Source organism: Callorhinus ursinus, unplaced genomic scaffold (assembly GCF_003265705.2).
Source record: "Callorhinus ursinus isolate GAN/ISIS: 27379988/994484 unplaced genomic scaffold, GSC_fseal_2.0 scaffold20, whole genome shotgun sequence".
NCBI classification, from domain to species: domain Eukaryota; kingdom Metazoa; phylum Chordata; class Mammalia; order Carnivora; family Otariidae; genus Callorhinus; species Callorhinus ursinus.
Window position 1 is genome coordinate 24,011,120 of NW_027397082.1, and position 24,428 is coordinate 24,035,547.

Here is a 24,428-nt window from a genome sequence, read left to right on the forward strand (position 1 = left end):
TTATAAAACATTTTGCATAATGTAGCAAAAGTCAGCATCTCCCCCCGCCCCTTCTTTTTAACCAGAGAGAAGATAACAGAGTTCTATAAATTAATTTTTAGTTTAATCAAACGGTACCTTTTCCCCCTTTCTCCTTTGAATTGAGAGAGGTCCCTATAATCATTGAATGGTATTGTGATGATAATCTTATATTTTCGGAGATTTCATTACAAAGTCAGAACAATTTTTTCCTTAGAGCAACTTTGTCCAATAGAAGAGGGGAGAAGGCTGATTGAGACAGAATTGTCACCATTTATCAACAGTGATAATGCTGGGAGTGCCTGGGTGGCTCAGTCAGTTAAGTGTCTGACTCAATTTCGGCTCAGGTCATGATCTCAGGGTCGTGAGATTGAGCCCCACGTCAGGCTCCCCACTGGGCGTGGAGCCTGCTTAAGATTCTCTCTCTCCCTCTGCCCCTCCCCACCCTGCACACACTCTCTCTCTAAATAAAAAAAGAATTAAAATGGTGCTAATGTTGGAGAGAGGAGTCTACCGCCTGGCTCCGTGCTGTTATTACCCCTGGCTCCCTCCCAGAAAAGTTAATAAAACTTTTTTTTTTTAAAAGAGTAAAGGACAGATCCATTGACTTGAGTCTTCTAAACGTCTTTAATCACTGGGTTCTACTTTTCTCCAAAGTATGTTACTCAAAAAAGTGTCCTGTAGGAGCACTCGAGTCAACAAAGTTAAAGAGGTTTCTTACCCGCAGGACTTCTCTGAGCCTCTCCTGTGCTGATAATAGACATGGTGACACTCCAGGAAAGACCTGGAGAATATCGTATCAGTGCTTCTGGAACCTCATTACCACCAGACCTTGCGCTGTGGTTCTTTGGGAGATGGGCATGTGGTCCGCAGTGCAGGAAGGATGGCTGCAGACCTCTCAGCCCCCCACCAGCTGACGTCCTCCTTGCTTACCACCGGGGCCGTGACACCCCCACCTGCCTCTACAGCTGCAAGTCACTGAGGGTGGGAGAGCGTGGAGCATACAGATCTCCAGCAGGGGTGGATATGCTGAGGGTCCTGCACATCCACGTGTCCATGGTTGGGGAGTAAAGAGAGGAGGGGATTCACACACCCCCAAGGAGAGCTATAGCAAAAAACTGGCCAGAAGCATTCTCTCTTACAGAGACAGATGCCCTGGACCCCCTCCACGGGCCTCCTCAGGATTAGAATCTTCTCTACCAGTGCGGCACCACGAAGCCTGCCTTGTTCTTGCGCTCAGCACAGTGCGGGCTTGGTGTAAAGTCTTCCAGATGTGCCCCCGTTGCTTAGCCAGCGCCCCTCACATAACCGTGCGGCTTCCTGGCACATTGCAGAGGAGACAGGCCCACCCCCTCCAAATTGCAGTCAGAGCCTTTCTTTCCATTGCTTTTGGTTTGATGCAAATGGAAAAGATCTAGGTCATTTTTTTTTTTTAATTCAAAAAACTTCAAGCTACAGTTGTTATCCTCCTTTTCAGTTTTTGTTTTGCTTATAATTTATCTTTTCATCTTTTTTTTTTTTAAAGGAACCCTGGTTAGAGGTTAACAGCATCATTATTAAGGCCAGCAAAGGGATGGATGGAGATAGAAAAGCTGCAAAAATACATGAAGAACATTTTAAGGAAAATCCACTTTTCTTTCCAAGGTTCCTTTCCCATGTTGAAAAGGAAGTAGTGAATTCCCATTTCCTGAGTGCTAACTCTGTAACAGGCACCGTGCTGGGTGTTTTACTTGCAATTTGTTGCTACATCTTTCCAGCAAGTCTGAGTTAGCTCCTATTTTCAGATAAAGTATCTCAGAGAGATTACGTATCTCGCCCCAGGTCTCAGAGCTAGTAAATGATATAACTGGGCTTTAAACCCGGATCTGCCTAATTTCAGAGCTTTTCTACTGCATGATGATAGACGGGTGGAGGATGATGTGGTGGGTGGCTAGCTGGCTGACTGGATGGGAGGTCACACGGATGTCAGTCTATCACAAGTAATTTGAGGGTCGTTTCAAGCAATGAAAGCGTGCCTTGCTAGGGCATAGAAAGAGCATAGTGAAGACAGTGAAAGTATCTACAGGGAAATGTTTATCATCATTTACTGGACATCAGTTGAGACTACTGGGTGCATTGTTACGTGTTGCATAAATATTCTGAGCATAAGACCAGCATTCACAAAAAATACATTGAGAAAACCACGACAAACTCACACAGCCTGTGAACACTTTGGAGTGAGGAGTCCTTTTGAAAGTTAATATCCATCCCACGGAAGACTGGAAGGATGCCAAAAGGGATGTAACTTCCTGAAAAGTGAGGTTCTCCCTTCCGAATATGGAGGCCCCTCTTCTATAATTTGTCCCCTTTGACCTCACTCAGAGTCTCCTTTTGCTAAAAAATGGAGTGTCTTCATCTTACACATTTTGAGACATCTGCTAACATGCTCTGACCTTCTGTCAACAGGGAGCTTCCTCTGCAGAAGGGGGACATTGTGTACATCTACAAGCAGATTGATCAGAACTGGTATGAAGGAGAGCATCACGGCCGGGTGGGGATCTTCCCGCGCACCTACATCGAGGTACCATCCCTCCTTCTCTTTCCGCAGAAGAGCCTGGTCATGCCCAAAGCACCACTCACTTACCAAGAACTTGTGTTTTTTTGTTTTTTTGTTTGTTTCCTCCCTTGCTCTCATCCCCTCGCTTTCTTCTCTTTTCCTTCTCCTCTGCCTCTTTCCCTTTCTCAGCTTCTTCCTCCCGCTGAGAAGGCTCAGCCCAAGAAGTTGGCACCGGTGCAGGTCTTGGAATACGGAGAAGCTATCGCTAAGTTCAACTTTAATGGTGATACGCAAGTAGAAATGTCCTTCAGGAAGGTAAGTACCCTCTCTTCTCAGCCCTGGGGCTCTGTTTGGATGGCCCTGTTCTCTCCAGGAGGGGGCGTCACGGCATATGGGATGGTGTCCCATACATACCCATGTACTAGTCTCGTGGTACCGTCTGTGCCCGAGAGATGTGCCCCATCAAGGATTCCATGAAGGGCAGGTGGAGAATTTTCTGAGGTGAGGCATTTAAAAAATAAACCCTAGGCTTTGTCAGGGTTTAATTAACATTAAGTTCACTGACTAACGGCAGTATTTCTAGAGTCTTAGACCTCTTCAGCCAACATTTTTTTGAGCATCCAATGATGTGAAAAGTGGTTGTGACTAGGTTTTACAACATATTTCTATGGCCCAGTGAAGAAGAGCAAGTCCTTTGAAGCCAAAAGTCAACTTTTGGGGAGTTAAAGACTTTTCCAAGCCGCCCTTTGATCATCTGTAAAATGAAGACAAATGACCCTCTCTTAGAGCTGTTTTAAGAGGATCCAAGGAAACCACCTCTGTGAAGCCCACAGCATGATGCATGGCATCTAGTCGGTGCCCGCAAGGAGCTCAGGGTGCCCGCTTTGCACACGAGTGAGCTGTGCAGGGATGCCCTCCTTCCCTGCGATCAGATGCTCTCTTCCCGTGTCAGAACTCCCTGGCTTTACTGAAGTGTTATTAGTTACTAATTTTAGTGAGGATTTAGGGAAATGAACACATGCCTTAGAAAAAGATGAACTACCTTATGGAAAAGAGAAGCACCCTACATGCCCAATATCAGGAGACCAGTAATTGAGTCATTATATGTGTGTACAATAGAACGGCCTGCAATGGGCCATTATGCTGTTGCTGCAATAACATTAAAACTGTAGAATTCTATTTGTTGAGAAGAAGGAGGTTTGTACTATGTCATAAAGGGTGAAAAAGAAGGTTGGAAAGGGGAATACAGTGCATACTCCATTTTCATAAGAAAAAAATATGTGCAAGTCTAATTCACATGAACAGAATTAAATCTGGGAAATACATGTATCAAAATATTAACTGTGGTTACCCCGAGAGACAATCTTCTGGGTAATACTAGTTTTCTGCTTAATGTTTGTGTTTTAACTTTTCTGTAGTGGTACAGGGAAAAAACAAAGTTCTAAAAAGGAAGAAAAAAAAAAGATAATGCTCCAAAACCTTTGCTTTAGAGAAAACGGGATATCAGTTTTGTGATAAATGAGGCAAAACCCCTCCATTTGGCAGTTGGTTAGGGGGATGACTCTGACTTTCTCCTTTACTGTAATATTTGGAAACTAAGCTTCACTTCTCAGCCTCCAGGTAGCTCTCCTGCTGTCAGCACCTCATCTCCGTGAAACGGATTTTATCCGGGTCTAGCAAGGAAGGTTTTTCTGAACAAAGGATGTGATAAACAATGAAGGATGGCACAGGGTGCAGGCAGGGGCCTCAGACCTGCTGAGGCGTGGTGGCACAAGGACCCTTCCTTGCCATATCTTGCAGGGTGAGAGGATCATGCTGCTCCGACAGGTGGACGAGAACTGGTACGAAGGGAGGATCCCAGGGACGTCCCGGCAAGGCATCTTCCCCATCACCTACGTGGACGTGATCAAGCGGCCCCTGGTGAAAAACCCCGTGGATTACATCGACCTGCCTTTCTCCTCCTCCCCAAGTCGTAGTGGCACCGTGAGCCCACAGGTACCTAAGCTTCTCGTCCCTGGTCTTCACGTTCCTCACGACCAATCCACACAGCCCCTGTGGGGTGGTTCTGCAGCACTGTGATTAGGAACCATCTGCAGTAATGCAGAGGATACACACCAGGGTTTGTTTTCATGCGTACAAATGACACGTTTCGAGGACTTGGGAGGGAGAACTATTATCGTGGGGAAAGGAAAGAGCTTAAGGTGATGGCTCTGGGGATAAGATGATTAGGGCAAGAGAAATGAGAGACTTGAGCAGTTGGCCCAAAACTGTATAGGAGCAGCCTACCCTGGGGGAAGCTGGTTGTCTGGGGACCACCAGTGTCCCATACATACCATGACCCAGGATGGTTCTTTTCATCATCTTTTCGGTCAAGACTGGCCTGCAGAAGGCAAAGATTGAAAGAGAGATTATCACGTTCTCATCCTCAGACATATGGACCAGATCCAGAGTATTCTTTGCAAGTAAGAAACCAGGCTGGGAAAGAAACGTATAGCATCTCTGTCTACACTGGGCTGAGAGGAAGTAGGTTTATAGGCATAGTAAGATGTTTGCATCCCTAAACATGAATTATGAACAGACTTGTTTTAAAAAATATAAATTATTCCAAACCCATCCCCACTTCCCCAAAGCCAAGAAAGAATTAGGACCTTGGGTTCAGAAGAGGCATGGTGGGGTGACTTCCTGTGAAGACCACTGACCATACCACCGTGGTAAGTTGTAGGGAGAATGGCCAGAGGCGTGAGAGCAGAACCCGGACCTGGACCCGGGATGACACTTGGGTGGTGCCTCTTTTCTGTCATCCTCTCATCATTTCCTCTTCTCCCACCTGCCCACCCCTGACCCCAGGGATGGTTCCTGGCAGAAAGCATTAGACGGGCTGACCCGGGGCTCCTGCACAGCGAGATCCATCTCCTGCGATCTCATGGGGAGAGGGCATGGGGTCAGTGCAGGCCCTTCTGCTTCCTAGTAATTTGAGTAACTCAGCGAGATTTTTCACTTGACTGTAGCCAAGCACAACTGTGAAACAAGATGACTCCACTGCTCGTACCCCTGTCTGGAAGGCTCTTTGCTGAGAACTCTAGAGAGAATAAAAGCCCACAGAAGGGGCAGGGCAGTGGCAGGGCACCTTTTTTCCTTCGTGGTGGTGGGTCAGGGCCTCTTCGGTGGCAGCGGGGGTGGGGTGGGGTGGGGTAGGATGGGGGCCTTCCAGTGTGTCCCTCTGAAAGTCTGATTCTGCAAACTGGGCCAGCACCATCTGTAACCGCCCCAGTGGGCCCCTTCCTCCCACCTCCGTACCACTCACTTCGCCCGCCCCTCCTCCACCACCGGCACACGCCGTGCACACACACACGGTACGCGCACACGCAGCACCCACGTCCCACTTTCTCTCCAACCTAACCAAACGATTTCATTTTTTTGGACACCAGAGTGTCCTTGCCCTCTGCATTTCATTCCTCTTTGTATATCCCTTGTGATTATTTTCCTCCTTTCTTCTTTATGCTGACACTTGTACCTTTTGCTTCTTTCCTTTGTTTTCCTCTCTCCTTTTCTTTTTAAGTTTGCCAGTCACAGCAAGCTCATCATGCCAGCCCCCTCATCCCTGCCCCACTCCCACCGAGCCTTGTCCCCCGAGATGCACGCTGTCACCTCTGAGTGGATCTCCCTGACTGTTGGGGTCCCAGGCAGGCGGCCTCTGGCCCTGACCCCACCCCTGCCTCCTCTGCCGGAGACTTCTGTCTATAACACCGACCACCTTGCCTCGTGGGCGAGGCCTGGTTCCTCTCTGTCTCTCAGCCTTCCCTATTCGAGCTGGTCTGATCTTTCCACCCCACGCTCGATGGCTTCCCCGCTGGCCCTGCCTCCCCCCCACAAAGCTGCCGCCTTGGCACATGGTGCCCCCGCCTCCCTTCACGTCAACGGGGACAGTGGTGTCCACGTGCCACTGCCAGGTGTCCGCCAGGATAGCTTCTCGCAGCTGCTGCCGGGGAGCTCTGATAGGGTCATCTCGGAGCTCAGCAACGCCTTTAGCAGCCAGGGTAAGCGGCAGCCGAGGCGAGAAGAGCGCGGACAGTGTGAGAGGAGAGCAGAGCGGGAGGCAGGTGAGAGATGCCCCGGAGCACCCAAGATCTCTAAGAAGAGCTGCTTGAGACCTTCAGACGTGGTCAGGTGCCTGAGCGAGGAACAGAGACTCTCAGATCTCCACGCGCCCGAGGAGAGCCGGCCCGGCAGGCCCCCGGGTAGCCCTTTGCCGGGAAGGGAGACTGAGCAGACAGACCTGCATAGAGGTGGCGAGCAGGCCAAGAGGAGGGCCGCTCGGAGTGCTGTGAGCCAGGTAGGCCTGCAGCTTGACCGCATGTGCCTTGGCAGGGTGGGCTGGACGTCTCACCCGTGGCCCGTCTACCGCGGCCCCACGGATGCCGGTGAGAGCCCTTCGCTTGCCTTGGGGGCAGAAATAGTACCCAGGAGGGAACGGAGGGGCCATCGATTAAGGTACCAGCCTGGGGGCAGTTGGAGGCAGAGGGTAGTCAGCACTCTGGCCTCTTGAGGCGATTCAGAAGTCACTCCCACTTTGGGTGCCTCCTGGCCTGGTGCCAAAGCCCCACGAGAAGGAAGGCCTTCCTCATGTCCATTCATGCCTCGGAGACTTCCCTTGGTTTGCTCTAACACAGCTGAGAACACCAGGCTTCAGTTTGGCTCCGTGTGGTTTGGTTTGGTGTGAGCTGCACTTTGTTTCCGTAACGCGTGGCACTCTGCCAGTGCTCAGCTCTGTCAGGTCTCCGTCCCGTCTTGTGTTCGTGTGGGAGCACGGGGCTTTTGTTCACTGGTGAACAAATGCATTTTGGTCCTAAGGAGGTGCATGCAGGCCCAGCGCTGGGGCCCCAGCAGGTACGGGGTCCTTGAGTGGGCACACCAGGTTTTTAGGTCACTGTCCCATTTTCTCTCTGGGTCAGCTACAAAGATTTCAAGGACCAGAGTGGCCTTAGGGTGTTTGAGGGCTGAAAAATTGGGCATGGGGATGAGGACAAATGTGGCAATTAGGTCATGACTCTAATTTTGGCAATGCTGTTTAGTACCCTAAAAGTCAAAGACTTCGGGCAGTTTCTCCGAAGTAGCTGGGGTTGAATGCCGGTTTGCCTCTCAGCGTCTGTGACTGGGAGTCACTTCCCCTCTCTGAGCCTCACCTGGAAAACAGGCTCACCGCGTGGTTGAGAGGGTTCCACGGAGGAATGCGTATGAAATACCCCGTGCGGGGACTGGGAACAGAACGTGGTCAGCACTTTGGAAGCTCTCCATGTTGGGCGATCTGGAGCTGCTTCTGCAACTGAGAACATTCTAGAATGCCTTTAGTATCAGGTGCGATTCTTGAAGAAGCCTCATTTATTGTTTACTGTGTACAATGCCCGCAGTAGACTCCGCCCGATGCTCAGACCTGCCATCCTAGTTTTTCTCTAAAGTCACTCAACAAGTGTTTATTTCGGGCCTATAGACACCACTCTGCAGCAGGGCAGGGGACTGGGGTCAGTGCCTCCCTGTGCTGGATGAGCCCGTGTTCCAGCAACAACACAGACACAGTGGCATCATGACTGCAGTGACAGAGAAGTGCTCAAAGACCACAGGAGCTCAGAGGCCGGAGACACAGACGAGGCCAGACCTCTGGCCCCAGCCTAATGGTTAGGAGCAGAAGATTGCTTTCCACGGGAAGAGCAGTGTGGGATAGTGATAAATAATCAGGCCAGTGAGCCATAGTCTTCTCTGTGCAAAGTAGGAGTAAAAGTGGTCTCTCCTTCATAGGGTAGTTGTAAGGATTAAATGAGCTAAGAGTGATGGCTGGCCTGTGGGGAGGCTCCATAAAGTGGATTGTTTCTCCAGCTCTGAGCATGGGGCCTAGGGAAAATAGCAGAACCTGGTCCCAGAGCAGGTGCTCCTGGAATGTGGAAGAGAAGGGTGTGTCCAGCTAAGCAAAGAATAGTTGGTTGGGGAGAGATGGTGAAGGGGCTAACTGAAAAGAATTCAAGGTCTCCGATGTGGGAACAGTTCTGTAAACGTCCTAAGTCAGCTCACAGTGCCTGGAGACCTCATTGTTGTCAGCCGTGAGTCATCAGCACAGCCTGATTCCAGGACCCAGTGTGTACAGGAAGTGCGCATAGTGCGGGAACTCCGGGTGAGTTGAGGGGTATATACTTCCCGCTTCCTAATGAAGGACGGGGCGGTGAGGGGGGAGGTAACTGGCAACATGGAAAGACAGGCCCGTTGAAAATTGGTTTTCCTTTCTTGGTGGGCCTCCAGAACCCAAGTGTACCACTTCCTGTTCCCGCCCTTCCTCCTGCTCTTCCAGCGCCAGCCCCTTCTCCATGGGTGTGCCCGGCCCTGGCCCCGGCCTTGCTCCCTGCTGAGAGCTGGAAGGTTGTGTGAAGGGGGCCCCTGCCCCCATACCTCCCTCCCAACACCTCTACTTTCCCCTCCTGTGACTGGGAACAGGAGCCAGCCACTCACGGAAGGGGGACTTGCAGAAGCTCCCCACCCCTTGAGGCCCTCTTGGGGTGACAGAGCTAAAGATGGAAAGGACTTCAGGGACAACTGTTCTTTGGTGGCCTGTGAGCTTGCTGTGGCCTCAGGCTGTGTCACTTATTTGGGTAAATGCATTCCAGACCAGCGTGTGTGATCAGGAAAATCGCCAGTCACTGTTCTCCTGGCTGTGGGGAACTGAACAAAAGTTCAATTTTATGATAGTTTTTAGGAAGCTAGGTTGAATATCTGACCAGTAAGTAGAGGGAATTTAGTGGAGTACCTTAAATGAAAAGACATTCTAAAATGTTAGGATCTTTTCTTCTTTCATTGCTAATATATCGAAGGCCTCATGTGATCTGGCCATTTCAGACAGCAAGCCGGCTTCGCCTTCCACAGCCTCCCTGCTGGCTTGCCTCGATAATTCCCACCTGTCCTTCACTTCTCCACTTAAATGTTACTTCTTCCAGGAAGCCCCTCCTTACTGCTTCCCCCTGCCCCTGCAAGACTGGGTTAAGTGCTCCGACTTTGTGCGTCCACGGCCCTGGCACCTGATATGGGGGATCTCAGCTCTATTGTCTTCTTACCTTCGCTTGTCTGTGTCGCCATTAGAGTGTTAGCGCCCTAAGGTCAGCAACCATGACACCTCATATATGGAGGGTACTCAGTAAATACTTGTTGAGTGAAAGAAGAGATAAAAAAGTGACTGACCCCAATTAAAGCTCTGTATGATCTCCATTGCGAGGGGCGGGGGGCTAAGATAATTATATATGAAATCCAAATCAAAACCTCAATGAGATAACCACCTCACACCAGTCAGAATGGCTAAAATTAACAAGTCAGGAAACGACAGATGTTGGCGGGGATGTGGAGAAAGGGGAACCCTCCTACACTGTTGGTGGGAATGCAAGCTGGTGCAACCACTCTGGAAAACAGTATGGAGGTTCCTCAAACAGTTGAAAATAGAGCTACCATACAATCCAGCAATTGCACTACTGGGTATTTACCACAAAGATACAAATGTAGGGATCCGAAGGGGTACGTGCACCCCAGTGTTTATAGCAGCAATGTCCACAATAGCCAAACTGTGGAAAGAGCCAAGATGTCCATCGACAGATGAATGGATAAAGAAGATGTGGTATATATACACAGTGGAATATTATGCAGCCATCAAAAGGAATGAGATCTTGCCATTTGCAACGACGTGGAACTGGAGGGTGTTAATGCTGAGTGAAATAAGTCAGTCAGAGAAAGACATGTATCATATGACCTCACTGATATGAGGAATTCTTAACCTCAGGAAACAAACAGGGTTGCTGGAGTGGTGGGGGTTGGGAGGGATGGGGTGGCTGGGTGATAGACATTGGGGAGAGTATGTGCTATGGTGAGTGCTGTGAATTGTGCAAGACTGTTGAATCACAGATCTGTACCTCTGAAACAAATAATGCAATATATGTTAAGAAAAAAAGAAGATAGCAGGAGGGGAAGAATGAAGGGGAGTAACTCGGAGAGGGAGACGAACCATGAGAGACGATGGCCTCTGAAAAACAAACTGAGGGTTCTAGAGGGGAGGGGGTGGGGAGATGGGTTAGCCTGGTGATGGGTATTAAAGAGGGCACGTTCTGCGTGGAGCACTGGGTGTTATGCACAAACAATGACTCGTGGAACACTACATCAAAAACTAATGATGTATGGTGATTAACATAATAAAAAATTTTAAAGAAAAAAGATAATTATATATATTAATATGTATATTATTATATATATAATTATAATGCAGACAGGGAAGGAGAGTCAGATAGTTCACCCTGAAGGTTCAAGATGAGAAAGAATAAGCAACAGGAGGGAGAAGGTGGCGGTCTGGTAGACTTTGTAAAGAAAAGTGGCATTTGACATGGGGCTTCAAGCACAGGGAGGTTTATAATAGGCGAACAGCAAGAGGATGTCAATTAAGGCAAGCAAATAACCCAGCCAAGACCCACAGGTGGGAACAGGAAAGAGGGTGCGGGGAATTGTGAGCTTTGGGTGAGGCTTAGGAGGTCCCCAGGTGGATGGAAGAGGGGAGTCTGGGGAAGGGGCTGGGAATAGAGCCGGGAAGCACGTAGACACCCACCAGCAGCGTCTAGTCACCTTCCTCACAGTCACGTGCCCCTTGTGAGTCAGTTGTCAAACTTCCCTATTTGGTGCTAAGTCCCTGCGTGGCTGCTTCCTCCCCCCTTCGTCACCTGTCCAGCCCCACCCCTGCCGCCCCCAACTCTCTGTGGGTGGATGAACACTGGTGAAAGGCTTTGGCTTTTCACTCCTTTGTAGACTCCCAGACTGAAATCACATTGGGTCAGTTGCTCATGTTTTTAGGTGTGTGTTCTTTAGACAGTGGAAGGCGTGAAGGAAGGGCAGGGCGTGTTTAGGGGAACCACGATGTCATGGGGAGAACCCTGTGCTGGAAGTCGGGATCCCCGGGCTCTGGCCCGGCACTGCTGTTGGCCTGCTGTGTGTCTTTGGATGAATCACTTCCTTTCTCTGGGAGCCTCCTCATCCATAAACAAAAGATATAGACAAGAGAACTGAAGGTCTTTTTAGCATTGATGTTTTATGATTAGCTAAAAATCCTGTGTGAATAAAGGGAAAAAAGAAACAAATGCAAAATTTTAAGAAGAGGGTTTATTATTAAACCTTCAGACCTTCACAATTGAAAAATGAAAAGTTTTCCCTTGGTTTGGGGGGTGTGCTAGGACAAAAACATGCATACAAACAAAATGCCCGAGAGTTCAGAATTATCAACCAAATTCTTGGATTCTGTCGTGCATTATTTTGGCCAAGAAGGATTAGGGTGATCAAGACCGTGAAGGGGAAGATCATCTTACAAATCTCAGTCATTAGCATCATCAGCGGTTTACTGAGCTTTCCCAAGAGAGAGGCACCATTTGCTGACTGGCATCCAGCCTTGGTTTTTAAGAGTTCCTACAATTGGCATGAGAGATCCTCATAGAATTTCTGAATTAAGAAGAGTCTTTACAAATCATCTACTCCAGTGACTTGTAACCTTTTCTGGATCACAGAACTTTTGAGAATCTGAGGTCAGCTGAGGACTCTGGGCCAGTAGTCTGGGGACGACAAGGGGAGCACACACACAATTTTGCATCAAGTTTCAGGAGATCCACACCTGAGTCCATCCAAGAGCTTCCTGGGAGTCCGTGCCCCCCCAGGTCAAGAGCCCCTAGTCTATTCTACTTTTATGATGAGTTGAGAAAAGTGACAAAAACTTTTGTGATACTCGTTTGGGTCCCAAAGGGAAGGAAGCCAATCAACAATAAAATCAGTATTCGGGAAAGCCATTTATCCTCAGAGCGTCTGAGAAGCACCAGAACAAACTGCACAGCCTTAGAGAAAGGCGAGGAGAGAATGCTGCTCAGGTGATGACAGAAACAGGCTTTGGTGGATTCGGAGGGAATGCCCCTTACTGTGTGGAAGCTAGCTTTGTTCCCAGAAAGGTAACAAAGACATAGTCCTGCTTTGAGCATGGAAATTAAGGAAATCAAAAGTGGTAAGATAACCCAACTAAAAATGGGAAACGTTTTCCTTTGACTCACTCAGAAAGGAAATCTCTAATAACAATTTACAGGATGGGGAGAGGCGTTGGCTGCAGTTCCAAAAATAACCAGCAGGTGTTCTCTCAACACCTGAGGTAGGGAACTAAGACCTCAAGTTGAAGTGTCCACCCCTCAGAAGGTGTTAGGAGCAATGGTAGGTAGCCATAGCAACCGTCATGCCAGCTACAGAGTACTCCCTGAGGCGACCTCCTGATCGGTGACCTTTCCAGCTACTCTGATGTGTCCCTCGGGCAGAGCTCAAGCTCAGAGAATCAGGGTGTAGTGGGATGCCCAGGGCTCGGGGTCTGAGAGCCTGGGGTTCACATCCTGGCTCTTCAGTTCCCAACTCACACATATTGGGTCTTAGTTTTGTAGGGTGAGGTAAACGTGGACCACCTTGTTGAGTTATGAGGATGAAATGAGAGGCCATGGAGATGAACACGCCCAGCACAGAGCCTGTCACTGGGACTCAGTAAATACCTGTTACGTGATGCTGATATAACAGGGCAAAGAAACAGAAGCAGTTTGCTTTATCCTCCTACCACATACCACCTAAGAGAAGAAGATGAGGGTGTGGGGGGGGGGGGGCAGGGAAAAGAAGAAAGTAGAAGATAAGCTGGAAGAATACTTCCACTTTGTGTTCCACAAATCTGGAATTTAGAAAACTGAGAATTTGCATTCTGTAACTTAGTGCTTCTCCCTGTTCTCTCTCACCTCGAGTATGAAGGTGTCCTCTTGGAAAGTTTTTGCTTTCTTCATCTTTGAATACATATTTGCCATTTCTCTGATTACTTTAGGAAGGAAACAGACCACACACTACAGACCATGACGAGAAGGCTGAGTGTGAGTTTAGCATTGTAATCAGATTCGAGTTACGACAAAGTAATGTGTTCTCTGAGGAGCAGTCTGCAAGGAAGGGGATTGTGTCTAGGTGGGAAACAGTCGAACCGATTGGCTGTAATTTGTTTTATGTTTAAGCTGGGATCTTTTTCTTAATAAACTCAGGGAGAACTTGGTCCTGTTGTAAGGGTCCTGTGGAGGTGTTCTAGAGCTGAAAGCCAGGAACCCAAATCATTCAGGCCTCTGGCTCCTCTGGCCATTTGCCTGTGGTGTTCCCAGAGCTGCAAATCTGCCACCATGCAGGGCAACCCCTCGCCTCCCACAAACTGCCAGAGGAAGCCCTCCGTCCACATCTAGAGGCTGCAGTCAGAAGCCCTCTACCCAGTCCTCAGGGGGCTGTGAGTGGGGTGCCCGCGTTCTTAAGCCAGGTCAGCTCCTGCCCCCCCAGACCCTAGTTCTCAAGTCATAGGATGCGTGCACTCTGTCTGACCCTTATGTTAGAACCTCGGAGCCGAAAAGGATGTTTATGTAAATCATGTCCAATCCTCTTATTTTACTAAGAATTTGAAATCCAGAGAAATTCAACATTTTGCCCAAAAGACAATGAATTCGTGTCATAACCTGGCCTGGAACCCACTTTTCCTTGCACCCAGTCTGGTCTCCCCCTGGAAGCCAGTATGGGTCACCAGAAAGAGAAGTGGGGTGGGGTCTGAGCAGATGACAAGATAGGTATGTGCAGTGGGTTGAGGAATGTCGTTTCTGAGCAGGTTGGGGGTAGAGGGGAGGGTAGGAGGGCAGAAGGGACCTGTGATGCTTCCAGGGGCTTGGGCCACTCTGAGGTTGAGGTCCTTGTTCACATCTTGTTCACATCTCCAGGACTTCCTACTGTTCTTTACCCTGTGGAGAGTTTATTTGGGGTTTCAAGGCTTTGGCACACACCCAAAGCTGGAAGAGAATGCTTACTAACTCCTTGGTGGCACCAGGTGTTTCGTGGATCCAGAGGGATTAATAGCCCCGGGGAGGCCGGGGTCACATTCCTGGGGGTCTTCTGTGAACTGCAGACAGAAAGGCAACAGAGCAAGGATTCATGCAGGATTGCTCACTTGGAGAGAATAAAACCAGCACTCCAGGCCAAGGGGGACAGTTTGTGAGTGTGTGTGCAAATATGGATGCAAAGCAGTTTCTGGATCAGCAACTAACCCCTGCTTACTGTTGGGGGGGGGGGGCGGAGTGCAGCCTGTGTGTGTGTGTGTGTGTGTGTGTGTGTGTGTTGGTCTGATGGCTGTTTTTCTAAACATGTGGAAAAAAAAAAAAAGCTGGTGTGTATCTCCGAGAGTTTGAAATGTACTTGGCATAAGATAATACTCGCTTTATTCTTAACCCTGGATGAGGTCGTAGTTAGAACTTTGTCTACTTTTAGCCTTAAGTACGGGCAGGGGTAGCAGGGGTAGCACCATCCAGTAGGAATATAATGTAAATCACATATGTAATTTAAACTTTTCTGGTAGTAAGATGGAAAAAGTGAAATTAATTTTAACAATATATTTTATTTAGTCCAACATATCTAAAGTAGTATTTAAACTATTAATATAATTACATAATAGTATATAATCAATCTATTAATGATATAGTTTACAGTCTATATTTTATGCTAAGTTTTTGAAATCCAGTATGTATTTTTATATTTACAGCACATTTCATACTGGCCATAACTCAAGTGTTATTGGCTACCATATTAGACAGCATAGATTCAGAGGAAGAGATACAGAAAGCTATACTCGTTAGAAATGGGGCCGGGAGCGGGGGCACCTGGGTGGCTCAGTTGGTGAAGCGTTTGCCTTCAGCTCAGGTCATGATCCCAGGGTACTGGGATCTAGTACCATATCAGTCCCCTGCTCAGTGGGGAGCCTGCTTCCCCCTCTCCCTCTGTCCCCCTGCTCGTGCTCACTCTCTTTCTAAAATAAAATAAAATAAGAGAATGGGGCCAGGGAAAGAAAAATATATGCCAAAGGAAAAAAATCTGAAGGTAAATAGCCTTCAAAGTGAAGGGCGAATCCCTGCCTCGGATATCAGTGGTCTCCATCTCCCCTGAGGGTCCACATGCTGCACACACCTCCCCCAAAACTGGTTTCTATCCCAACTATATGAAATGTTCGATTTAAATGTAAGAAATGCATTTCAAACAGGAAGAAATTGAATCTTAGCTAATAGGATAAATGTTTATTGCTTTTGTCCTTCATTCCACAAACTGTGAGTACGGAGTCCAATCATCCTTACCTTTCGGGGATGACTTAAGTTTATACTAGATGTCAACTTTGTCTAGATGTGAAGCCGATGATGACGATTATCCTCTGATTTGGATATGGCCTGAGACCAAGGAAGATATTAGCTGGGTTAGTACCCCTTCCGGTACTTTGCATCCTTGAGTTAAGGACTGGACCATATCTATTACCGCACACTGTACCTTTTACATAAAGAAAAAGTATTCAGGAAGAGAAGCGACTGCACCTCTTGTCACAAAGGGCAGAAGCCAGGTGTTGCTATGGTCATAGCTGTCCCAACAGGACTCGAGAGGAAGGTGGTGTAAGTTGGTTAGACACTGAGGACTCAGTATTCGGTGGCTTTGTCACCCTGTGTAAATCTTCACACTTCCTTGAGCCTTAAAATTCCTTTTCCACCCTAAGTCAAAAGGTTAGTGTAAAAGTCAGATGAGGTAACGGATCTCTGTGTGCTTTGAAACTGTTGTTTGTTTGTTTTTAAGTGCTTTGCAAAGAAGAGCTAGTGAAATATTCAGGTCCTTTTTACTATATCTGATGTAACAAACCTCTTTTAAGCACCAAATATTTGCTTGATGATCGATTCTAGTCACTCCTTTTAGATTAAATTCATTGAAAGATGCTACAGGACTTCTGTAAGCTATGGACATAATGTGAAGAGGTGGTCCACATCCTCTCTTTGTCCTGCATTTGACCCAAGGTCATTAGACCACCAGCCGCAGTTTGGAAATATTTTGGTTATTATGAGAACTTTCATTTTCATGAGGTATGACCCACACTGATCAGTCTTGACACACTCTAGCCAAAGAATCTCAGTGAAGGGTAATTAAGGTCCTCTACAGCCTTAGTCCCCCATATTGATCTGTGGACCAGCATCAGGGGCATCACCAACAGAATTGTAGTGTCGAGGGCACGTGATGGAATGAGCACTGGGTGTTATACGCAACTGATGAATCACTGACCTCTACCTCTGAAATTAATAATACACTATATGTTAATTGAATTTAAATAAAATTTTAAAAATTAAAATTAAAAAAATGTAGAGCCTCAGGATGGACCCCAGGTGCATGTGTCCAGTCAGAGTCTGCATGTTAACAGGGTTCCCAGGTGATGGCAGCATCCACGAAAGGTTGAGAAGCAGTGCCACACAGCCTCCCATCGAGTGACAGCTCAGCCTCGGCTTCCACAGCCACTGGGATCGGCAGCTCCCTTCCTCTCCAGGGAGCCCTTCTACTGGACAGCTTGCACTTTTAGACTTCTCCCTCCTGTCAAAATCTGCCTGTTAGGGATCACCCAGAATACATTTCCTTCTTCTGCCACGTTAAAGCCCACATAGCAAGTGCTTGGAAATGTCATTACTTTCCTTTGTTACACAGACGCTTGGACCCGGAGGCTGGATGGGTGGTGAGTGGAGCCACACAAGGTCACCTGGCAAAGACCAGCAGGTCCTGAGACCTTGGAGAAGGACCATGAAAAGGCCCCTTGCAGTTCTGGCTCTTCCTTTACTCCTGCCAGAGTCCAGGGTTTAAAGGATTGCCGTTTTGAAGTTTAGAGAACGTGAAGAGGTTTCCCAAAAGGACAGGAATATAGAAGTGATGTCTGGGGTGAAAGTTGGTCTTGCGAGACATGCTAAACACGAGGGGATGGTGTGGTGGCGTGCGAGGGGCCGCCCAGCAGCTCGACCTCTTACTAGCTGTGGGACATTGGAGCATGAACTAAACCCCCTGAGCATTAGCTTCCTGGGTTTTAAAGGCAAACAGGGTGATAAACCCTGTTCTGCCTATCTCCAGGGTTTCTGTGGGACTCATGGAAAATAAAACCAGTGAGCACTCTTAATGATGTGGGAAATGGTCCAAGGATGAAAGAGAAGATCCAGTGGGACAGTAAATGAATCCAGAAGACAAATCTACCACTGGCTTGCTATGTGATCTCAGGGGAGGCCCTTGGCCTCTCTGGGCCTCTCTCTGAATCAAGTGGGTCATATACGCAAAATCTGAGCACCCTTCTAGAAGGCCCTGGAGTTATCATGGCTTGTTGCTGTTGGTGCACATTACCGAGAGGGTTTCTCCAAGAAGGATGGCTCTTCAAATATTTATTTAGGGAGATTTCTTAGAGCTTGGGATTGAATCCTTTCTCAGGGAAGAGATTCCAGACACTCTTCCTGGTCTCCTATGGGAAACCCATTTTAAGTAACGGGTCTGCTTGGCCACAGTCGCACCTGTGTTTCCATGTCAGCATGTGGTACCTGAGCTGGTGAGTGAAGAGTGATGGTTTTATTTCTGCAGCTGCGTTAGGACACCCAGTCCTATTTCTGGAAGCAAGCTCTGCCCTGTGAGATATCTGAACTCATTCCTGGCTGGAGGGTGTCATGTGCAGACTTTTCCAGGGGAACGGTCTTGTTTGATACTTCAGATATCACCAAGGAGTTTTTCAGAAGCATTTCTGTTTGTTTCCACAAGTACGCAGATGTGGCATACCTGTTAGTTTTGTGAGCCTGCTTTGCCAGAGGAGGCTTCTAGTCGACCAGATAACTGAAACTGGCTTTTGGTTCAGCAGCTCTTCCGTAGATACCTTGCCAGCTGAGAGCAAAAGGACCAATGTGTGTGTTATGGAGGGTCATAACCGTTCCTTAAGACAGCCCTTCTGTGTCTCTTTCCCGCCAATCTGGGGACCCTGTGTTCATGCTCAACTCACTGTGCTCATATTCCCAACCTCCCATTTCATTGCCTGGATGCTTGCTTCTAACTCTACGTTGCGTTTTCTCCTGTGCACCCACCGTGTTGTCATGGAAACTCGATGGTCGTAGGCCATGAGTATCCGGCGTCATCGAGTGTGATGGTGTGGTACGTGTATTTGCTCACACTTTTATTTTGAATCCGTTCCAATGTGACATCTGCTAAAATGTCTCCCTTATAATTTGCTTGGTGATCACAGCCTTCTCATCATTCACTGAGAGCAGGACCTGATCTCACAGAATCTGAAAAGAGCTATGTGGTAAGATGCCTGTAGCTTTTCTAAAGAGAACCCTTACTGACTTCTAGAGGCTTGACTGGAGTAATGCCTGGCTGACTCACAGAGCCATTATTTGCAAGAATTAAATGGCGGTTGTGCTGGAGGGAAATGTTAGGCCCACCCCCTTCCCTCTCAGAAAGCAGAGGAGTTTAGAGACCATACTTGTACTCTGCCTACATGTGGGATTAAATTAATGGTTAGTGCATGATTGGGGGTCCATACTTGCATTTCTATCCTGACGTTATTCCATTTGTGACAGTTACTCACTAATTACAGGCTTTTATGCTGCTGCCTTTGTTTTTAATATTCATACTAAATTCCCAATTCTTCTGTATCTTACCTGTTTCTTCCATGCTTACGACTGGATCTCTCCTGCACTCCACTACTGGAATATCTATTTTTTTTAACCTGGATCTTCAACTCTGTTGTTTCCCTGGACTTATGTGCTTCGTCCGGAATGTTACATCTCTTCCTCTCTTTCTTTTTTTTTTTTTCTTTTTGTTTTTTGTCCCCATGTTGACTGTTTTATGGGGGTTTCTGGATATCTCGGGGCCACTCACAGGAAGCAGTTTGCAATGAGATCATAAACATTGCCGAAAAATCTGTTCATTACTGCAGCACTGTTTCTCATCCTCTTGACTTTCATCACAAGGTATCCCCTTCTGACAATAAATCATCTTTAATCATTTCTCAGCAACCTCAAGCCCAGCAGCGAAGAGTCACCCCAGACAGGAGTCAAACCTCACAAGATATGTAAGTACACTTGGCGAACTTCCTTTCTCACATTCTCAGTAGACTCTTGGCTTTAGAGAATGAGTCATTGACCAAGTGTGGGGGCAGCTATTTGGGGGAATGGACGAGTCACCCCCGGCTTCTCTGAGGATTTCTAGTTGAGGCCATGTTTCCCATCAGCCAACATGAAACAGGTGGTGGGTGGGTGAATAAAGGAGGTCACAGACTACCAAGAGATAGAGACCGGGAACGAATGAACTGCCATCCAGGGGCGAATGAGGGCAGTGCTGACTGGCTTCAGTGTTGTGGGAATATAGAGGAAGGAGTCACTGGTTCTGCCTAGAGGAATCGAGTTGATCCCACTCATTAAAGAAAAAAAAATCATTGGATATCTCCTATGTTTTAAGCATATAGGAGCAAACTCCATTCCCAGAAGAAGAGAGATTTGGAATGAGCATTGAAAGACACATTGAAGGGCCCTAGCTGGCTCAGTCAGTAGAGCATGCAACTTGATTTCAGGGTCATGAGTTCAAGCCCCACGTGGCTGTAGAGCTTACAGAAAGAAAGAAAGGGAGAGAGAGAGGAAGAAAAGAAAGGAGGAAAGAAAGACAAACTGGATTTGAGAGTTAAAAGGTCTTCCCAGCTGAGGAAACCATACATGCAAAGACCCAGGGTAGATGGTGTGTTTGGGGAACTCGGAGAAGGCCCATGTGGGGAAAGGACTCAATGGAATGGCGCACTGAGCAGCATGAAGCCCATCCAAAATTAGAGCTGACTGGGGGACCCAAGCTGCAACGTTCTGAGACCTTGGCCCCTCAGTCTCCACTGTCTGGGAGTGAGGATAGAGAAGCAGGTATCAGGGATTACTTCCCAGAGCTGAGGCTAGCAAGGCAGCCATGGTGGAAGTAAAGAGGAAGATAAGGCATTCTGAGGAGTCCAAGTTGGTTGGAGACAGCAGGCAAGTATGGAAACATCAAAAATGTATTCGCTTACCTACTGGAAATCTATCTGCATCTCTTAACTGCTCATTGGAGACTTCCTTCTGGCAGACAGATCCATCTAGTGAATTATCAATACATTTGGATAAATGTATAAAAGTGAATGAGCCCTTTGTTTCAGCAGAGGAAAATGAACCTCTCATTCCTGGGGACTGGCTCCTCTTACTTGTTTCTAGTCTCATTTGCCCACTTACTGGAATTCACTGGCATCTACTGGAAATGGTAGATGGTTGGCTCATTTGCAAAGTTTTGCCCTCTACTGTTGTGTTTCAGAATAGTAAGTACACAGAATTGTGAACTTACTAGTTCACAGAAGCATAGTAGATGCTTCTTAAATATTTGTCAAAGGAATAAATGAAAACAAACTTTTCCTTGTCGGATTTTACAAGTAGGCCAGCCTCCTCCCATGAGCTGTTGTCAGGACAGACCGAACAGCACAGACCAGATTGCCTTAGGCCAACTAACAAGTAAATAAAAATCTTACTCCCAAACATCACTGGGATGGAAAGAAAGCAAAAGCTTTCAAGAATTTTGAAAAAACGACATCACATTTAAAAACAATTAATGAGGGGCACCTCCTGGCTGGCTCAGTCAGAAGAACGTGTGACTCTTGATCTTGGGGTCATGAGTTTCAGCTTCACTTTGGATATAGAGATTACTTAAATGAATAAATAAAAACAATCAATGAAATATGTATCAGCATATTAAACTCAAGGTAAGCAATTAGAATGTACTTTTTATATCTTTATATTAATGCAACAATTTTATATATATACAACAATTGCTTTATGCTCTCCAATGTGTATGTCCAGAATATAGTGTCTATATAGTGTCTATCTCTAGCCCTGAGTAACTTCTTTTTTTTTTTTTTTTTTTTTTGGACCTAAATGTATGTAGATTATCAAGGATAATCTACATACATTCTCCTATGTTAAGAAAAAGCCTTGGTTAACTTTAAAGAGGGGGCATCTAGACAAAATGTTTAGCTATGGTAACCAAATGAAACTAAATAAAAGGACTGATCATAACCTTGCTTGTCAGAGGCTTCCCATCCCCTGACATCAGTCTTCATTTCCTTATTATATACTGAATGGATCTCCCCAAATGCTACACTATCAGGGAAATAGCCAATAAAATACTTTCATCCCCACTGATGAGTACGAAACACTACCTAAGTGTTGATTTAACGGAATTGAGCTTTAAAAACTCATTATTCGGTCCTATCAGTGTTTGAATCAATGTCTCTCATTTTTAGATTTAGTTACCAAGCATTATATAGCTACACACCACAGAATGATGATGAATTGGAACTCCGAGACGGAGATATTGTCGATGTCATGGAAAAATGTGATGACGGGTGGTTCGTTGGTAAGTGATCTCCTCGTGCCTTTCTTACTAGCTGTGTATTGAAGGAGTAACTAGGAGTGATAAGCCATGCAAAAGGCAATATTCTCTGCACAGAAAAAAGAGCCTTTCTCAAATCCGGTACTGCTGTCAGGAATGCTGGGCCACCCACTTTATGCTTGCTCTGAAGACAGTGTGGATGACGCTCATGATACCGGACCCAAAAACCAAATATGCCAACGCGACTGCACGGAAGGGCAGTTGTCAAATTCATTACTTGAGTTTTGTTTGTATTTCTATTGTGTGTATATCTGTTCTACATTTGAAAATTTTCTTTTTTTTAAACTCTCATGAAACAGCACAAGAAAATTTGAGCCTAGATCTCAACTGTGAAACTCAAGCATATGTGTAGACCTTCCAAAGACCTTATTTACTTCAGCCTTCTCATAACTTTAAAAAAGCAACCTGCTTAATTAAAAGATTCACCGTTATAGAACTGGAGAAAGATCAGTGTTCTTTGAGATTTTGTTACAAAGCAGATACTTGCTTAATATACTTTGTTACTGGAGTTCTCAACAAATAGCCTGTAAGACGAGAATTATCCTCAGTTCACAGCCTCAAAAACTGAAGCCTGAAGAGGTGATGTAACTAGCCCAGGTCACCCAGGTAGCCAGTCATGGAGCCAGTACTTGGACTCAGCCGCATCTGTCCCCAAGCCTCTGTTCTTTCTCCTCAGGCATAAATATGCTATTGGGAGCCACTGACTCACTTTTTACCTCTGTTTTCCCCTTGTACAAATGGCTTTACCTTTATCTTCTCTCTAAGACCAGCTCTTTCCTGATCTCTCTGGAAAATCTTTGCTAACATGAAGTCCTCTCAGGGCTGGGGTAGTAAGAATGGGAAGGCCTCAGCAGAAATGGGAAGCCAGAAAGATTTGCCTGGGCCTCACTGGCCTCTTAGAAAGCTGCCCCATCCTCCCCAGGCCCCCAGAAGCCTGTGGCCCCTCACTACCTTGAATTCCTCCAATCAGAAGGAAGCCAGTCTGAGAAGTCGGCAACACTCCAGTGGAGTGCAGTCCAGTGGAAACAGAATACAAGCTGTGAATGGAATTTAAATTTTTCCGGAAGCCACCTTGAAAGAAGTAAAATGAAACCCTTGAAACTAATTCTAGGGATATATCTTATTAAAACCAATGCATTCAAGATATTATCATTTGAACATGTAATCGGTGTAAAAAAAATGTTAGTATATGAACAGAAGAACATAAACTATCCCACTAAGCCTTAGAATTCTGATGTATATTTTATAGGTACAGCGTAGCTCGATTCAGACTAGCCACGTTTCGTGGCTGTCGTATTAGAGAGTGCAGCTGTGGTACAGATTCACTGTTAAACTCCTCCAGGACTATTTACATTTTTTACAAGAACGTGGGGTAGGGTGAGGGGCACCATTTCTCTAATGGGGGCATGCCTGGCAGCTAGGCAAAGGAAATATTATTCAATCCCTCAAATGCTTCAAAACGTAGCCTAGTGCTCAGAGGAGAATCAAGTAACCCAGTGGAGCTTATTTTTCTCGTCCATAAGGAAAGGTGCAAACCAGCTATAGGAGCACATCTCTCACCCTTATCATCATCTCCGTTCTCTGCAGCCTCCTCGGCGGTCCTCCCTAGGGGGTTCAATTAGTTGTTTTAGTTGTCTTTAGCTTTGACGCTGTCTTTTCGCTTCGGGCAACAGCTCCAACCTACTGGTAGTGGCAGCTTGAGATGCTGTGTCCACTGGGGTTCTGAAGCTGCATCCAAGCCAACTGGGAAAAGGATGCAGTTGTCAAATTGTGCTGTCTGCCAGTGAGTGGGGAATAATGATATGGTCTGGATCTGCCACCACCCCCACCCACAGCCTTAGAGAGAGTCCCGAGGGAAGAAGCTAGGTTAGGGATCCGGCAGTCCGGGTGTGGAGCAGCACAGGAAGGCCTTTGTGCCCAGGTAGCTCAGTGTTCCTGGCTCGGTGGGAACCCTGACAAGGTTGGCAGCAGAGACGGGGAGTCAGCCCGGGGCTTAGGCACAGGCTTCTGAGAGGAATTTCCTTTTGATGTGTGGTCCTGTCCAGTGGACTTTTAGAAATCCTACAGTTTAGAAATTCTAAATCCCTGGTATCTTGTGCTGAATAAATGGGCTCATTTTTTCCAGAAAGGAGAAGTATTGGAAAGAGCAGTGGGCTGGGAGTCAAGAGTCCTGGGTTCAGAGTCTGCTTCTGATGCTTGCTAAACTGTGGGACTTAAGCTCTCTGACTTCGCATTCCTCATCTGAAAAGGGGGGGAGTATTGAGAATGCCTGCCTGGCTTAGCACCCAGCATTATTTTGTAGCCTAAATGAGATAAGACAGGGAAAAGTGCTTTGGAAACCATATGCTGTCCTTCATGCTACAGGGTTGTTATCCAGGGGCGCCTGGGTGGCTCAGTCCAGTCAAGCTTCCAACTCTTGGTTTCGGCTCAGGTCATGGTCTCAGGGTTGTGGGATCGAGCCCCAATTTGGGCTCTGTGCTCAGTGGGGAGTCTGCTTGGAATTCTCTCTCCCTCT

At 47.0% G+C, this 24,428-nt stretch overlaps 1 protein-coding gene across 1 annotated transcript in view; it reads left to right on the top strand.

Annotated features, from left to right (window-relative positions):
* SORBS1 (sorbin and SH3 domain containing 1) overlaps nucleotides 1–24,428 on the top strand; it is a 114,767-nt gene that overhangs the window by 86,766 nt on the left and 3,573 nt on the right. The window contains exons 25-31 of the mRNA XM_073904564.1: nucleotides 2,464–2,578; nucleotides 2,744–2,869; nucleotides 4,355–4,549; nucleotides 6,114–6,887; nucleotides 18,702–18,761; nucleotides 19,474–19,532; nucleotides 21,765–21,877. Of these exons, the coding sequence (XP_073760665.1) occupies nucleotides 2,464–2,578; nucleotides 2,744–2,869; nucleotides 4,355–4,549; nucleotides 6,114–6,887; nucleotides 18,702–18,761; nucleotides 19,474–19,532; nucleotides 21,765–21,877 (1,442 nt within the window). The remainder of the gene's footprint in view (nucleotides 1–2,463; nucleotides 2,579–2,743; nucleotides 2,870–4,354; nucleotides 4,550–6,113; nucleotides 6,888–18,701; nucleotides 18,762–19,473; nucleotides 19,533–21,764; nucleotides 21,878–24,428) is intronic.